Source organism: Pelmatolapia mariae, linkage group LG1 (genome assembly GCF_036321145.2).
Source record: "Pelmatolapia mariae isolate MD_Pm_ZW linkage group LG1, Pm_UMD_F_2, whole genome shotgun sequence".
NCBI classification, from domain to species: Eukaryota; Metazoa; Chordata; class Actinopteri; order Cichliformes; family Cichlidae; genus Pelmatolapia; species Pelmatolapia mariae.
In genome coordinates, this window is record NC_086227.1 from 23695083 (window position 1) to 23713811 (window position 18729).

At 40.5% G+C, this 18729-nt stretch overlaps 1 protein-coding gene across 2 annotated transcripts in view; it reads left to right on the forward strand.

Annotated features, from left to right (window-relative positions):
* Positions 1-3376: 3376 nt before the first annotated feature.
* The window catches only part of si:dkey-234i14.2 (heterogeneous nuclear ribonucleoprotein C), a 39572-nt gene continuing 24219 nt past the window's right edge, over positions 3377-18729 (forward strand). For both annotated transcript variants that reach the window (XM_063476653.1, XM_063476661.1), the window contains exons 1-2: positions 3377-3574; positions 8022-8097. In XM_063476653.1, the coding sequence (XP_063332723.1) occupies positions 3553-3574; positions 8022-8097 (98 nt within the window). In that variant the 5' untranslated portion in view covers positions 3377-3552. The remainder of the gene's footprint in view (positions 3575-8021; positions 8098-18729) is intronic.

Consider the following 18729-nt stretch of genomic DNA (forward strand, 5'->3'; position numbering starts at 1 on the left):
TCAGTCACTACTTCATGCTAAACCTCAGCATGGGTGCCTGCCTCCTCATGAGAGTTTATCAAGAGTATATAGCCCACAGCATATGCTTTGCTATGTGGTCAATTTTTCAGATGGCTAAGCACAGCTTGAGTATGTCAGCTAAAACAAATTTCTTTCTGCAGGCCTATAGCTGAGTTTCGACTTAACTGCGTAGGTGTATCACCGTAACACTTTATTATTCACACACTACTTTTTTTTTAAATACCACTACACAAATAAAGTTCCACTTCCACCATAAGTACCTTCAACCTGAAAAAACAGCAGTATCCCATCCCTAACAGGCTTCCTGTATATCATCTCTACCTCTTTTCTGTATTGTAATTGCGCTGGATTTTGAGAAGTGGTCAGTATTCTGAACTGTACTTGTGATATTGACTCTCACACAAAAGAAAGAGCTGCGAAATGCTAACTAAACCAGGCACATTTAAAAATAAATAAATGCATTTTATAATTATGACAAACAAATCCATGGAGTAGCTCGCTTGGCAGGGCTGAAGCACAGTACTGTGTAGTACTTTTTTCTGTATATTTTTTGTTCTGTTCAACACAACCCTACACTACTTCAAAAATGATGAAATCCTGGCTTTCAGACCAGGTATGCTTTTACTGCATTAGCAGGGTGTTCGGGATCACTGTCATGCTGAAAAAGGAAGGTGTTTCAAGTCAGATGCTTTCCAGATGATGTTACATGATGGATCACAATTCACCATCATGGTACTACGGTCATAATTCCATCAGTTTTGACAAGATCCCAAACACCACTAACTGAACTGGAGACCTAAACCATAACAGAACCTCCACTGTGTTTTACAGACGTCTGCTGACACCCACGGTTCCAGCTTTCTCCTGACCTCTTACATATGTATATATGTCAGGATTTGAACCAACACTCATAATCAGTGCCAACAGGTTTTATGGAATGATGATTGTTCCCTTCCTTAAGAATGCCATTCTTAGCCATTCTTAAGGAAGGGAAACGGCATTGACAGCCATCCTTCCACTAAAACCATTTCTGATGAGGCTTCAGTGAACAGTAGCCAGATCAACTGAAGGGCCAGATTCATCTCAGGTCCAGTGTCAGGTCTTTGCTGGATTTTTTTTTCCTATTTTTCAGGGACATGATTTTCTCATACTGTTCACCTGTTGTAAATCCCTTTTCTTAGGTCTGCTACTTCTTCTTTTCCACTTTCCATTTTCCTAAACCTTTCAGGTTTTCAAATAAAAGCTCTTTTAGAATCACCCTGTTATGTGTTTTTGTACTGGGCAGCTAATAAAAAAGTGGCTAAAGATACAAGATACACTGTGCTGTTCTACCTTACTGAGTGATAAGTTATAGGGTTTCAGCTCCTTGTCACTTAACAACACAGTTATCCAAGAGTTAACAGTTTAATAAAGCAATTTTGTCTGGGTTAAGTGTAGTGTGAAAAGAGCTAATAATCATTTTAGAGTTGCCTAAGATTAAAGTTTGGCTTGCAGCCAGTCTCACTCTGTGTTGGTAGTTAAAGGAGCTAATTAAACCCCACATGAAAGCCCCCTCCTCGGGAGCTAGAAAGATTAAACGCCCTCAGGTGTATTCGCTCTCTAACTACCGCGCAACAAAAGTGAAACAGCGATTAGACAGCATGCACAGTTTTCACCACGCAAAACAGGATTCTGCTGGGTGTGTTTTGCGATACAGTATTAATTATAATCAAGATCCCAGAGATGGAAATAATGCTGAGAAATGGGACATTACTAGGATTGCAATGAAATCTTCAGTTACTTTTTCAGCTGGCTTACATGGAACTTGACTCCAGTGCAGTATAGGTTTTGTGTAGAGATAAAGTCACTACTTATATGAGCGTTTCCTGTTTTATTTTCTGTTTACTCACATAATGTGTGTGTACCATAAACTGTATATAAAAGATGGGCATGACTGCAGTGATTTAATTTTATTGGTTGAGGGAGCCCTGTTTTGAAGCTGTATTAGCATGTTAGCTACGGATGATTTCGTTTTTCTTTAAGACAAAGTGGCAACATTTTAATAAGAGGGTGGCATGCTAAGTTACTCTGGTTAGCAAGCTGGCTCCATAGACTTCAAACATATCATATTTGCCAATTACCACACTAATAGCATACAATAAAATACTGGAATTTCACTTGCCTGGAACATTGGAGCAGCTCACTATAATCTCGATGATATTCAAGGCTGCACTTGTCCAACCAGTCTACATGTGTTTTGTGGATTTGGAGACAGGATTCAACATTGTTCACGAGTAGAGGGAGAGTGGAACATTAGATTGACAGATGGACTGGGGCGAGATCCAAAGTGAATCATATTCTTTTTTTCTTTTTTATTATTATTTTTTACATTTATTTTCCTTTGAAGAGTAGCTGGGTTCTCCCTTAGAGATAGAGTGAGGAGCTCGGTCATTTGAGCGGGACTTGGAATACAGCCGCTGCTCCTCCACATTGAAAAGAGCCAGTTGAGGTGGTACAGGCAACTGACTAGGATGCCTCCTCCTAGGTGAGCTACTGTGGGCATGTCCTTCAGGGAGGAGGCCCTGGGGCAGAACCAGGATTCCACGAAGAGATTAGATAAGATAAGAAGGATGAGCTGGAATAGGTGGCTGTGGTGAAGGAAGTCTGGGATTCTCAACTCAGACTGCTGTCTCCTCGGCCTGAATCTGGAGAAGCAGCAGAAAATTAATGGAAAATAAATGGAATTTCACTTGCCAAAACCAGGAGGCCAGACTTCTTGAGTGAGCCAGTAATACAATTGATGGCAACACAAAGCATATTATTTGACAGATAATTGTATTAAAATGCTCCAAAATTGACCTGAAAAACAGTTGAAAGCATGAAAAATCATAAAAGAGGTGAAACCTAGCAGACAACTGCATGTTAATGACATGGGAAACTGTGGGAAATAGGTCACTTTTGTCCTTTGATTGTGGAAAATTTCTTTCCCTATTGCATTACTTTTAGTCGTGCTATTATATACAGTACAGACTACAGTTCTGTATAGTGCACATGTGAAGTGAAACAAATACACATCTGTGCCTTCAGGCTTCTGCTCTTCTTTGACACATGCATTAAAGTGCAAACACACACACACATGCACTACATGCACTATAGCAGCTTCCTTTTCGCCTGGTTTTAATTTGTAAGCCCGAAGCTCCTGCCAAAGCTCCTGTTGCTGTGGGGAGAAGCAGCTGCGCACTCATCCTACCCTCCTTCCAGTTTTCCAGCTAATGGAACATTCCAGTGCTCCCGTACACCCCTGCCACAATAACAAATTTGGTACATCCCATTGGTGCTTCTCTAGCTGGTTTGTTACTGACTCAGTAGTATCACAGCAGTCAGCCAAACAGTATTTTGAGCACACGCTTACCGGCGCGCGTACACACAAACAACACCGCGCACATAGTCTGAGAGTGAGGACATAAGACGAGAGAGTTATAAAACAGAAGGAAAGAAATCCTCGGCTAGTCCTTCCACTCAACAGTCTTCTGGTTGTTCTGCATCCCTGATATGACCCTGTTCAGTCCAAGATGTGAGTATACCGAAGTGTTTCCTTGTGTATGTGTGATGATGCCTGTTTTAGTGGATGTTTGCATGCACCACGGTGTTTCTAAAAGACAGTATTTGCCACTGTTCCTCTTATTCCTTTTCTCTCCACTGCCATTTTACCCCTCCATCCTGGAAGCTTTTCAGCTTGTGTGTGCTCATCTGTGCACTTCAGCCTGAAGCTCAGGTTTCTCTACATTTGTACCTCAGAGCTGTTTTTCTTGCTTTTCCCTGTCCCTAAACATTAGTCCAATCAGAAGGTGCTGTGGTAATATAGGAGACACTGGACTTGAGGATGTTAAACACTGTGATGCATTAAGAGGTGTTTCAGGCAAATTTACCTTTAAGCAAAAGCCAAGTGTGTTTCTCATATTGGCAAGGTCAGCACCTGGTCTAGTCTGGATACAAAGGCTTTTGCTAGTGAAATGACTTAAAGCTTAATTATGTTGTAATACCCATCTCTCCATATGGATTGCGATTTCTTTATAGTTTTCTTCTTCATCTGCAAAGTGAACAGTGCATCCATGAACATTTCCTAATAATACTACATTACCATGCAGGCACAGTGCCAACATCTTCTCACAACTTCTACACTAGTTTGGAAACCTCAGTCTGTTCTCAAAGCTACTTGTCTGGTGGGGAAGCAGAAGCTTCAGACAAGGTCAGTATAGGCTAAAAGACTCCACAGTGAAAGTAAAACGCATCTTAAACTGTTGAATACTTCCACAGTGCATAAATAAAGTCAAGTCACTGTTGCCGTCTCCCTCACTATAATGCAAGAGCTTTCTTTTTGGTGCGTTCTGCTTCACTGTTGAGACGTGGTTTTTAGCACACTAGCATCTCTCTCAACTTACCATGTATCCATGCCAACAAACAGTATATTTCCTGTTTTTTATTTGTTCCTTAGATCTGTAAGTAATAATTTATGTTACACAGTTTCGTGTTTTTATCTGTGAGTGGAAACTAAGTGTTCATAGTTGCAGGAACGTGCAGAGACTCGGCATATCGACAAGACCTGCACACGCTGCACTTATACCTAGACATCGTCAACACTTTAATATACAGGGTACCAGGATGTGAATTCATTAATAAGCTTTATGACAAGTGAGGGGGATTTATGTGATCCTATAGTCACAATGATCTAGTCAACTGTAAGTCTAAATCAAATTTAGATTAATAAAACATTAATTTCTGCTATTCTGGTTGTGCTGCTTGATAGTACTGTATATACTGTGCCTTGACAAATTTGTTCTGGTCCAGAATAAGTAGTAGTAAAAAAGTAGTAGGCTTAAGTAAAGCCAATAACCAGTGATCAAAAGAAAAGACAGTAAGGACAGACAAAGAATAATACAAGAGCAGAAAATATCTTACTGCAGTTTAATCTTTTACCAAGGTTCTTTTGTAATTTAACCAATCTGCTAAATTGAAATCAGCTTTGCAGTCCTGGTTTAAATGATTGTTGCAAAAGCATTCAGCCATACGTGCTCTCTTTTCTTTCACTTTTAGGATGCAGCGCTTCAGAAAAGCAAAGTGAGTGTGCGAACGGTATTACCAAATATTCCATTTGAATTAAATGCCTCTGAAAATTTCAGTGTCAGTCAGCAGCTCAAGCGTTTGTGTTCTGCTCTGAAGTTAGTTACTCGATTAAGATGTTGAATCAAATTACGCTGAAAAATACATCAAACATTTAGGGATGCGGTTCAGCCCAACGCGTGATAAATTGAAGAATTGGGATGAAAATAAAAATGATGATAGAAGACGGCAGATTTAGCTTTTTTTATCTGATCACATTATCCAATCTCCCACACACCCGTGACTTCAAGTGTGTGTGTGTGTGTGTGTGCGTGTGTGTGCGTGCGTGCGTGTTCAGACTGTTTGCTAAAAAGGAATCTGTAAGTGCACAGACTCCCCTTAATGCATGTGTTGCAGACTCCTTGTCTTGATGATTCATTCTGAAGTTTAAAACATGCAGACATCTTAAAGTCTGCAACTTTCAGTGTTTTCCAAGGAGGTGAATAAACAGATTCATATTTCCTAACTTTGATCCAGGTCCAAGGTTTCATTAGAGCAGGGTGGGTGCTGATTGACTGGGATCTTCAGGGGAAATCTAGGCTCCTTCTAGCTTTGAAAACTCAGAATAAGAAAAGCTTTTCCACATTGTGTCTATGTAATTTTGTTTCCAGGTAGTGTGATTAAGCTGGCTCTAACTTTGGCTGGGTATGAAGCGGCACTCTGGCAGTCAGCCTGACATCCGCTGATACAAAGCATAGTGATGGACTGTGGCGGAGGCTGAGGCTTTATAACCCATTACAGCTGATCGCATGTGACCTTGCTGTGTCCTCTGATGCTCTTTGAGCCAGTTTTACGAAATAACTGTCTATCAGATTATACTGCCGTTTGAGTTCTATATCTCCCTGCCAGTTTGCACCTGGAATCTCTTAGGCTGGTCATGGATTTGTAAATGAGTCCTGAATCACTATACAATCTTGTTATGGCTGAAATATTAGTATTCGTTGAAAATAATCCAATTTTGCATGTATTGCAGAATTGCTGTCTGTACAGTTTCTAACCACAGGGTGATGATGTAGTAATGTTTCAATTATGTGTTTATATTTAAACCATATATTTTCTTAAATCTATCATCTAAACTAGAAGCAAAAATAGAAATAAAACTAAAATAATAGTCTACTTGTGATTGCCCTCCAATAAAATGGATGGTATAAATGGATAATAAATGACAGTAGTGAAACATAGTGGTTGTAATCTGCAACATGTTTTCATGATAAAAGCTACAATTTTGACATATAATCCACAATACTATATGTATGTCCTCAAAACTCTTCAGTCTGCATTATATTCATTTAGCAGATGATTTTATCCAAAGGCCTACAATAGTAGTGTGTTTCAAACGAGTTATTATTTTTTTAATAGCTCTAATAAATGCACAATGTAGCTGCTTAAAGTGAGACTGTTTGGTATTTGCAAGGGGAAAAAATGCATATTGCATCACAACAACAACCATCAATCACTGTTTCCTTTGCGTTAGAGCAGGGTGGAGTATTTTATAACACTGTGAGTTCACTTCTTTTTCGTAGGCCTCTATGTTTGTGTAGCCAACTATAGGGCAGAATCTGTGTGTGGCTCACCCAAAACAAGTCGTCATTTATGTGAAGTCACTTTAATTCAAAACAGTCGTAAACTTTGCAAGACGGTTTGCAGTAAAAGAAGGAAAACGCAGTTTGCCTTGTTTTTTGAAACTATACCTCTGAACAGAAACCCCCCAAAACAAAACAAAACAAAGTATAATACACATATATGTACGTGCATACATGCGTGGGCATAGATGTGAAGTCTGCAAAGGAGGAGCTAACCGTGGTGTATATAGGATTTTGTTTACTCTGATAGCACTCTGATTACCTCCTGAGGTTTTGCTCCTGTTGAGCGACACAACTGTGCTCAGCAGCATCCTCCCCTCTCTTCCTGTGTAATGGCTTCATCACGCAGTCAATCATACAGTCATCCTGTTGCTCAGCAAACTCATTATAAAACTCAGTTTTGTTTTCCTGCCACACAATGCCGAGCCATTATATTTAAAAGATAATGTGTAGGCCTTTTGTCCTTTTAGTGTAAGGAGATGTAGTCACTTTTTCATGAAAATACTATGTCTACTTTGAGAGGTAAAGGCGCATACGTATGTCTAAATTTCTTTTCACACATTCAAACCCATACTTAATTAATTGTCGCTTCCAGCCATTTGACAATCATGCTGTGCGAGTGTATGTGCAGCTGGCCCAGTCACACTCCATTCACCACCCATCTGTCCATGTCAGACTGGACTTCTCTCCTCTCCTCTCCCCTTCTCTTTGCTGCTTACCTCCTGCCTGTTTTTTTGTTTTTTTTTGTCTTTTACTCACCTTTGGTAAATTGACAAGAGAGCAAGCACAGTGAGAGCAGTGAGCTGCTGGCGTATCCTGTAATCAAGATGGTTTATGGTTAAATGGCTAGTACAAACATGTATATAAAAGTGTTTGCAGAAGAGAAAGAGTGAGATCAGAGCTCAGTTGAGCTTTTTAGAGGCTGTGCCAAGTTTCCAATGTATCCTTGCAGACAGGAAATAAAAATGGAGTGAACAGTCTAGCTCAAAGTGGCTGGAGGGTGGTGGACATGAAAACAGATACTGGCTTCTGTCAGTCTTAGCTGGCCCTTTAGTCAGCATCATGTCAAGCTGCTGTAGATTATGTAAATGTTGCCAGAATAAAGAAGACCCAAGTGTAGGATAAACCTGACCATGTGTATGTCATTTAGTCATCTGGAGGTTCCTGTGTGTGTGTGTGTGTGTGTGTGTGTGTGTTTGGTACTCTCTCTTTGTTGTGTTGCAGTATGTCGCTCTTTACTGTATCAGTACAAAGTTAATTGGTTGCTCTTTCATGCAGACATGAGCATGAGTGGAGAGTTGAAGTCAAGCCGCTCTAGGGCAGCCAGTAAGAGGGCCAGCAACACCACTTATGGGTGAGTATGACACCGCCCACCTCCCCACACCCACAAAGCTCACACACACACACACACACACACACACACACACACACACACACACACACACACACACACACACACAGGAACACTCTCCTATCCCCCACACACTCAGAGATAATCATGCGCTCTATTATTTGCTGCAGCCCTTTATCTGTAACTCAATGGTTGCACCTCAGCTTTCCAATCAATGCAGCATTATTCGTTATTAGCTTCATACCAGTGTATGTAAGCTGCTATTGATTTTGGCCAGAGGTGCTGTCTCCATCAGTCAATGTTTGAATCCATCTGTTGATGTAGTGCACACATATGATTGGAGCTGATTACTGTTTATTGCTGACAGTTCAATACTGCGGTGTGCAGCTACACTAACGTAAACTCTGTGCTCAGATGGCTGGGGAAGGGAGTTGGAGGGGTAGTAGAAGAGATGACAGTGTGTGGGCTTGTTTGAATTCGTTCATGCCTTCATTACTCAACTCGAACTCTCTCTTTGAACTGCAGATTTTTCTCTGGCTGCGGCTCTGTAGGCCAAAGCTCCTTTTATTAGCACAAACCACAGAGAGTACCGTCTTTTTGTTACGTTTGAGTCGATCCTCATTTTGTAGCACTCACTGGCTAATGGCTCATTGTATGTACTCTGTAAATCCACGTATGTCCTTCAAAATGAATTAAAAACAAAGGGGAACAAAATAGAAAAGTCCAAGAAATTTAGAAAAAATCACCAAATTCCCAAATTAAATGATAGTTTCTGAAAGCATACAAAAGTGTTTTGTTTTTTTTTAACATTTAAGAAGCTAGGATGAGAAAAACATGAATTTTTAAAATATGTTGCCGGATGTCCACTCTAGGATAAAAAAAAATACTGCAAACTAGGTTAGGAATGCGAACAAGAATAGAAAATGAATATTAACACATGTAATGATATTGAGGCCAACTTGTTTGTCTCGGTTTCAATCAGAAAATCTCATTAATATTCTATTTTCTGTGCAACAGGGCCTCCACATGTGTTTCCAGTTCCACAATACACACTGATGATTTTCAATTCAAGGCTGCTGTATTCATGTCCTTCTGTTGGTTTCATCATATATTAGAGTGGTCTATAAATGTAAAAATAGTGCAATATGGGTCATTATGTATTATGTAGCAAGCATGTCCTTGAAAACAGTTAATCCAGCTCTCTGCCTGTGCTCCCTGCTCCAATCCCTCTAACCAGCCCTGCCTAAACCTTGAACCCCCAAACATTATTCACCCATTCCACCATGCAGTTATTCAACAGCACTGCATGCATTAATGAGGTTAGTCATACAACACACATACTCACGATGACTAACACCCAGTGGAAAACACCTGCGGTATCAACCCCAATGTAGCCTCATATAGCCTCCGTGATATTTTGCAGAAATGACATGGACTTAAAGCAGAGGACGTTGGATTTCTGCGGTCGTTTGAGGCTTATAGACACATCCAGCAGGCTAAACTAAGCACGGGACACATCCAGCCTGTTAACACATGCAAAAAACATGATTACAGTCATGCGGGTTGCTCTGTGACGCATGTGCAGTGGTGCTCTAAGCCTGATGTTAATCTTCACGTCAGCGTATTTATGGACAATGCTGTTCTAATGATAAGCAGGTATTGTTTTGATAACCACTTTAGATTACTATACTGACATTTATCACTTACAGCACAGACTTGTGGATGTAATTATTTTTGCAGATTTTTGATCATCACTCGAACATCCGATACTTCACAGACTTACACCAGGAGTGGGCATTTCAACTAAAATCCTCTTCAATATTTACCACAAACTATTCAGCTTTTCCTCGAATAATGTCCAGGCCCCATTTAGCTTTGACTCTCAAATGATCGTGCATAGTTTTTTAAGGTGTTCTGTAGGTTTTCTGTCGTAGTCATTGGCTTTGCATGTCTTTCCACTTCACAGATCTGACGCTTTTTTGACCAACACCATCTTGCTGTAGCACCACCTGGTGAAAATGAGGGAGAATAATCATTTTGACAGTAGAATTAGTCAGATAAACTATTATATTTTGTTGTGTATTGCCATGCATATTTGAAAATCAGTAATGTCTGAAACTCAAACTTGCTATTTTGAGTCTGTTCACATTTAAGGGTACATGAATGCATGATGGTGTACTAACTAACTGTCACCAAAACATGAGGGTGAAAAACTGCATTTTTCTCACCCTTAGTGGTCATGTGGTCATTTTTCTAGCCACATAGCACAAACCACCAAACAATTTTCACCCAGCGTGAAGAAGATTAATTGCGTGTAGTGGCTCAGTCACACTAAAGGAAAAATAGGACAGCAGTGTCCTTGAGAGTAGGAAAAATCAGTGGCTGCCAGTTACTGCATTTATTTATTTATTTTTCTATTTGTATTTGGCAACTAGTTACAAGTAGTTTTGGTGAGCAACTGGTTTGTTGATGGTTAAATGTCCAACATCCTCAGCCTCTGAGTGACCAGAATGTAAGGAAGTTGCCCTGCAACTCAAACCAAACATCACATGTGTTGTGTCATCTTGGTTTTATTAAACACAACTGTTCTCTTCCCTGGAAATGAATTTAGCATTATGGTCAGAGACACATCAAATTGCTGATGTTCACAAAATGCACTGCATGAGTGCAGCCTGCTAACAGAAGTACCTGAGTTGAGACACGCTGGGAAAGTCAGAGGATTACATTATTACAGTTCATCCTGAAAGGGACACAATTTAATAAAACTGACAAATCACAAACTCGTAGTGGCACTAGAGGGAGATTCAACAAAGTTTATGCAATGAGGATTTGTGCATATGGACAATTTTCTCCATACATTTTAAAAGGTAATTCATCAACAGTTATCAAGACACACCAAAATTACCAACCATTACACTGATGGCAAAATCAAATGCATGACAGTAAATTGCAAAATAAAAAGGAATAAAATGCTTTCTTTTGGCTTTACTGGAAGGCAGTGTTTACAATTCCTCTGCATACCATATATATTTTGATTTCTAAAGAAAATGTGAGCAATACAGCTACAGTTACACATGAAAATGTTGTGAGGCAGCTACCAAAAAATCTCTCTGTCCAGGCTCCAGTAATCTTGCTTTGTGCTGCTAGCAGCAGCGTGCCCTGACTACTCCCTCCTACTATTCTCACAGCGCTGGCCAACAAACGCTCGCCTGTGGCCTAGATTACTTTGCAAACAAACTTTCTAAGTCATGTCTAAGATGCTAAAGCAGTGTAATCTACTCATCCAAAACCATGTAGTCTACCACTCTTTCTAAACTGTTATTATGGCTTGACAGCTGGATTATGAAGCTCAAAATAAAAATTTTAAACTCTATTGATAGTAAAACCCAATAAAGCTTTTCATTTTATGTCTTAATGCACTGCAAGTCATTTCTTGCCTCATGATATCAAGCACTGTTTTTTTTTCTTCTTCTGTCTCTTCCCGCTGCCATTCTCTCATGCACTATATCTACCCCCAGGCTATTTCCTCTAGAGCGACCCTGGCAACATATGGGTGTTGTCATCATTTATCGTTCATGCTTTCTGACTGTCACAGGTCCTCTCTATTGGTGAGCCACAGCTGTGGAAGCAGTGATGGGTTGTAGCGAGTGGCAAATGTTCCACAACCCAGATGCTGTTGATGCTGTAGCCGTGGCCCTTGTGTGCTCCAGTGCATTACTACAAAAGCTCACTGCACTGTACTGTGTGGCCCATATAGGAAGGCTCAGGTGCCATACGAGGGGTCTCAGAGGAGCGTGTGTGTGTTTGAATGTGTGTGTGTGTGGTCAATGTATAGTTAACCCATGGCTTCGGTTAGAAGACTGGGTTGGGTGATGGAGGGAGGCTTTAGTCTTTTTTGGCCTTTGTCTCTCAAAGCACTTGCTGTCATAATTAAGATGGAACAATAACACACAGGCATAGTCATGTTAACTAATATTTTCTTCTCCCCTTGTTATGTGTGATAAGACTTTTGTGGCTGTAGTTGGAATTTTTTTTCTCCCCGAAGTATGTCCAGTCTATCTTAAGGTTACTACAGTATTCATTTTACTAGCTGCTCCATTTGGCTTCTCAGTGGTAAGGGGAAGGAGAGATGCACAGAGGAGGGGGGTAGGAGGGTAGCCTTGAAACCGAGTGGCAATGTGCTGAGCATCTGGTCGCTGGTATTTTCGTCTGATTTCTTTTTGCACTTCATTCTTTAAATATTCTTTCATCTGTTTTAATTATGAGAAGGGCTACTCATAGAGGAGTCGGTGTTAGGATGGAAACAGTGCGACCCATCTGTTAGATCAGCTCAAAGACGCTGAAGGGGGCAAAAGGGGCAAATATGAACTCTGAAGTGGCCAGAAGCAATAGATGATGAAGTCCTATGTTATACGCAGTGAACCAGAACTTAAAAGCTAATTTGACAGCACGGCGATGGATAAGAGAGTAACAGGAAATATTTTAGGTCATATTTTTGACTTAATTCAATGTTGGTCTTTTTTTTATTGGTTATGGTAACACTATAAAATCACCAGCCACCTCATTAGGTACACTTTTGGCTAATTTATCAATGCATAAATTCAAGTTTTTGTTTCATATTGACATGATAGCATCACACAGTTGCTGCAGATATGTCGACATCAACGGACATCAGTGATGTAAATCTCCCAGTCCACCGCATCCCAGAGGTGCTCTGTTGGATTGAGGTGACTGTAGGCTATGAGTACAGTGAACTCATTGTGATGTTCAAGAAACCAGTTTGAGATGACCTGAGCTTTGTGACATGGTGTGCTATCGTGCTGGAAGCAGCCATTAGAAGATGGTACATTTAAGCAATATTCATTTGGTACAAAGGAGCCCAAAGTTTTCTTCTTCTTCCTTTGGCTGGTCCCTTTAAACAGGTTTTATGCTTTCCACATCCACAAGTCCACTAGGGACCGCTAGGTACCTGTGACTTAATTTTGGGTCCCTGTCCGTGTACGCAACAGAGTATAATAGCTTTAGTGGTCACGTAAGTAGATCATCTGCCTCCATCTCACTTTAACCCTAGCTTCCTCTTCTGTCACACCAACCCTCTGGATGTCCTTCTTTACTACATCCATGAATCTTCTCTGTGGACCCTTTTTTTTCCTGTTGCCTGGCAGCTCCATATTCAAAATCCTTTCACTGTTTCTCTTTTGCACATGTAAAAACCATCTCAGCCTTTCTTATTCTGTCTACAAAATAAAGGGCCCAAATTGTGTCATAAAATAATATATGTTCTCTTTAGAGACGGCTGTGTAGGAAAATCCCAGTAGATCAGCTATTTCTGAAATGCTCAGACCAGCCCTTTTTTGCGTCAACTGCCATTTTCAAAGTCACCTAAATCACCTTTAATCCCCATTATGATGCTCAATTTGAACTTCAGCATGCTGTCTTGACCATGTTTACATGCCTAAATGCATTGAGTTGCTGCCATGTAATTGGCTGATTAGATTTTTGAGTTACGGAGCATTTGAACAGATGTATCAAAGTGGCTTTTGAGTGTACTCTCCAAGCTAGGCACTGTGAATGGGAATGTGTTGTCACAGATGGGGAGAGCTGGGGAGTAACCAAGTACAAATACTTTGTGACTATACACAATTTTCAGGTATCTTTACTTGAGTGCTTATTTTTCTTTTTACTGTTACATCCTACATTTTAACGCAAATATCTATATTTCCTACTACGTACATTTTCAAAACAGACGTGTTACCTTTGGTTTAAGACATTTGAGGGGAGTTATTATTTCAAGTCTCTGCACCCTTTAACAGCACCCCCTCAACAGTAACACATGAAAAGCAATCCTAATGGTAGATCAATCACTAAGGTTATCACTTACAAAGAGATATAAGTTGTATCTGATATAACTCCTCATTTGTTAAACCAGATTTTGGATCTGTATTTGATGTGAAGTTATGTTGTGAAACATCCTGGAAAACAAACTAAGTTATACTAACTGTGTGGTATTTAAAGGTTGCATGAAAGTACTGTGCAGTTTAATGTACTGTGATGGATTGAAAGCAAAGAACAGTGTGTGACTGGTGCACAGCGGCTTTGGTGTTCATGGTCAGAGTTAGGCTAGATTAAGTGTGGCAGAGATGAATTTGAATTTAAGCTGATGATGCTTAGATTCATTCACTGAACGAAGTATAAATACAGTGTAAACACTGTACTGTCAGTGTAGAGGATGGAAATCAGCAAAGACCACTCATGAAACATCTGCTGACATCGCGTTGAATTCAGTTGTGTAGATCCACAAAGAGCAGTAAACCTCAGCTCAGCTGATCACAGCCTCTACATCTAAAATCGAATGGATCTTACAATAGAAGTTATTCTGGGATGTGATTCTTTTCCCTACGTGGAACCACTGCAGTCGATCTTAAGGTTCCTCCACCAACTGATTCCCCCTTTAACCCTGACTGTGCTCATTTCACAGGCAACAGAAAATATATATATTTTTAATTCTCCTTTTCTTCTAGCCTCATGTTCTACATAACTGATTCAAGCTGGGTACATTCATTAGAATTTAAATTTGGACTAAAATAAAGTTTGTCTTCTCATGTGCTATTATAATTTTGTGAAATTATTATAGTACGAGGTTCAGTTGGCATCGCACAAAAATAGCTTGTAAAAATGTCCTCAAAAGAGCTACTTTTTACTTTCTTGCTTTGAGTACATTTCAAAGCCTTTTAAATAAGCTGTACTCAATTTGAAGTAAATATAAGTACTTCTAATTGAGTATTTTTTAACAGAAGTATCTGTACTTCTACTTAAATACTGAATGTCTGTACTTTTGTCACCTCCGATGATGGGGAAAGAAGAATGAGCAGACAGCTTTAAACCAAGTTATTTTAAAGAAAACAGACAAAGATGAATATTAAATTCCAAACATTCGGTAGGATATATACACATCACAGTTAACACACTACACAGCCACGTCCTATTACAGCTTTCAATTAAACATACTTGTCTTGACTGTGCATGGCGTGCACTATTAGTTTTACAGCATGAAAGACCATGAAAAAAACTTTTAAAAATGACAGATGACATAAAGCTTAAGCTGTCATTCAAGACGGCAGTGTTGGGAATAATCCATAAACCTACATTTGAATCTTAAAAAAAAATATCCTCCTCCTTCTCATTTGTTTCCATGCGGCACTTGTTTTGACGGTTTGTATATGAGGGTCTTGCCTTAGGCTCGGTTGGCTGACATCTGTAAATCCACCAGCAGTGCAAAAGCAAAGGGCAAACTGAGGCACTGTCAATGTTCGCCGATTTTAAGAATGACCTCTTTCTGCTGGATACAGTTCTGTGTCTCTCAATTGTCACAACGCAGCTGACTACCAGCTGTTATGATCCCTACCCAGAGCCAAATGTGCGCACAACACATTGTAATCATTTTTAAAAATGACATTTGTAAACATTATTTATAGAGAGAGGAGTGCAGTTTGCACAGAATGAGAAATTTAAAAAAGGCCTCACATTTATTAGAAATACAAAAAACAGACTTCTGTCACTTGTAACATATAAAGAGAAATAAATATGTAAAATAGATGCAAAACCTGATTACACCGCCTCCTGTGTTCTTCCCAGCGTGGGCTTTGGGTTTAGAATTGACATGATATCATTGTTCCTGATCTATGCTCAAGACTAGTGTGAGCTCATATCTGAGATTGTGTGACTTATGTATGGTAGGGGTAAAATAACATTTATTTCCTTTCATAAACTCAAAGTAGTTGCCCTGTCCTTGCTAACTTTGCAAAAAGTAACTGAGCAAGGGATATGATATTTGATGTTTTTCATCTGCATTCAAAAAGTATCTAACAAAGAAAATAGCTCACCTATTGCTTTGGTTTGGGTTGTCCATTTGTTTAAAAAGTACTTTGCTGTGTATTCCAGTTTACAGTGATGGATTTCTCGCTATTTAATTTATCCTTACAAATAGGACAAATATTCTGCTTATGTCTGCACCTTGGAAAAAAATTAAGTTAAATCAAGTGTGGAGGAAGTTCTTTGTCTGTGTGACTAATGCATCCGTGTTTTCTTTGTGAGCAGCGTTGTTGTTGTTCTGCCAGACGATGAGGCCAGTCGAGTGCGAGGCTCGCTGAGTGTGTCTCCATGTTTAATATCATGGCTCATTCCCAGATCGAGAAGATTTGAGTATTAATTGTGTCAAATCCTGAACACTGCATTATTTAAAGTGTTGAAGACTTGTGTGCAACTCATTTACGCTCATGTGAAAAAGTGGAAATCTGTTATATTGAAAAGATTACACAAAATACTGACAGAAATAAACCCAGATTAGACACTTTAGACATTAGCAGATTTTGAACAAAGCACTTGTTGCATTTTTTCATAAAATCTGACATGTGTCCAGCAGCGACTAACCAGGACAAGTAAAAGTAGCGTGAACTTCTCTGTGAAGCTTTTTATTCTCATCACAACCACGTTTCTTTTAGTGTGTACGACAAAGTGACAAGGGAGGAGAGTCTGACTGTCTGAGAGAGTGAGTGAGAGACCATGGTGGCAGCCTTCACTTGTACCTCGGCCAAAAACAGCCCACTAACTATTCATCAAAGCCTACTGTTCCCTCCCCTTTCCACAAGAACATCAATTTTACAACATAACTGCCATTTTCATTTTTGTGTCCAGCTTTTCTCTCTGTCCTTTGTCAGCTTCCTCTCCGCATGAATGCACCTGTGTGATGTGCCGTTTTCAGTGCATTCCTGAGAGATGACTAGGGCTGGACTGTGGGTAAAGGTCAGTGCAGTCAGAGGTGGATGTACTGTTGGGGAAAAGGTCGCTTTCCATGGAGACAGAAGGAAAGTGCATCTGCTGGTTTCAGGGCCACTGACAAAGCCTTTGAGACAGTAGAGAACAACAGAGATGATAGAAGATAGGTGGATGGAGAGAGCGGTTCGAAGGAAGGAGCAACGGAGCGGCAGGCTGGCTGCAGACACAATGTTCTTTGGAAATAAGGTCATGAGCCAGCAGTGGTGACACCAGTGGCTCAGGGCATAATGGCAGGAAGGGCCATATTCCCCAGGAAGAAAAATCTATCTCTTTCTGTGCGTGTGTGTTTGTGTTGGTTTATATCCATATACTGTGTGGCTGTGAGCATTACCAGGCCAGATGAGTTATCTTTCCTGTCCTACAGGCTTATCACTCTACCGGGGCTGGCCCCTTTGCTAATGAAGTCATCTCTATCCCCACAGCATTCTCCACACTGGGAGGAGAATGTAAGGCAAGCAGGTGGAAAAAAGGAGGCATGAATAAAGATTGATGCAGAAACTTGAAAGACAGGCAGGGTGTAATACCGTAACAAGACAAGTGTGAAACAATTGTGAGACGGGTACGTAAGAGAGAAAAATGCAGAGAGAGGAAGAAATAACAGCATTCAGGGAGAGCGAGGGGTGAAGAAAGCAAAGGAGAGAAAGCAAGTGAGCACTGCACTGCGTGTCATTGGCCCCCTGGCATGAACAATCCATCTCAAATTGATCTTCCAGTTCGGCCCAGCAGGGCATTCTGAATCAATCTCAAATTGATCTCTGTGCCAGAGGTCGGGAAAACTAGCAGTGGAGCTTATCAGAAATATAGTGGTGCTGGGAGGATCTGACAGGGAAACTTATCACACTGCACAACAGGAAATGGGCTCTGAGCCCCCGGGGCAGCGAGAGGACGAGTCGGCTCCCTATACACACGCAAACCACAAGCACAATCACGCACAGATTCAATGTCTCTGCATGTACCCAACACACCCATACACTGACACATGCTCCCCAATGTTCAGCACAGTACAGAAAGGGTATACTGTGCATTCACACGGGCTTATATACCATCACACTCACACAAGCTCTCACACCCGTGCGATCCAGGTGTCAGCACACACACCTACAGGCTGCCTCACAAAATACAAAGTTTGTCAGCGCACACTGTGTCAATATATTTTAACCTAGACATGTGAGATTTGAGACCTGGAGCTCTTAATGACTTATAACACATTTAATGTGTCCTCAGCAAGGCTGTGTGAATGGCCCGAGGAAGGACGATCAATACTGGATTGCATTTAGACGGTCAGTCAGCTTAGGGGAGCAAGCTGCCTCTCCAGGCTTGGTAAAAAAGTAAAACGATATAAACAATTGTTCAAAGGTGACTTTCGTCAATATCACTGGGAACACTTAGAAAATCCAGTCCGGGAGCACAGGAGCATGTCCAGCTTCTTAAGAGCACAGAATTGGTAATGTTTTTATACTCAACTGTGCGTGTCCGGTGACCAGTATTCACATGTCAACATCAATATTAAAACCATTTGCCTAATATTTTGTAGGTCCCGCTCATTAACCCTCATGTGGGCTTCTGCACATCCTGCAGATATTCCTTCATTCCTGGGTCAGTGCTTGGGCTCTTGGTAGTATTGACCCATTCCTGAGCAGTTTTTTGTGGTGGGGCAGGGTGTGAGAGGCTGCTGCTGTCAGAGTGTGGTGTACCGACTGGGTGGGGTTCTTTTATCTATAAAGATTGCTAGTTAGGTGGTACATGCCAGGGTACCATCGACATAAACAACAGAATCCAAGATTACCAAGCAGAATATTA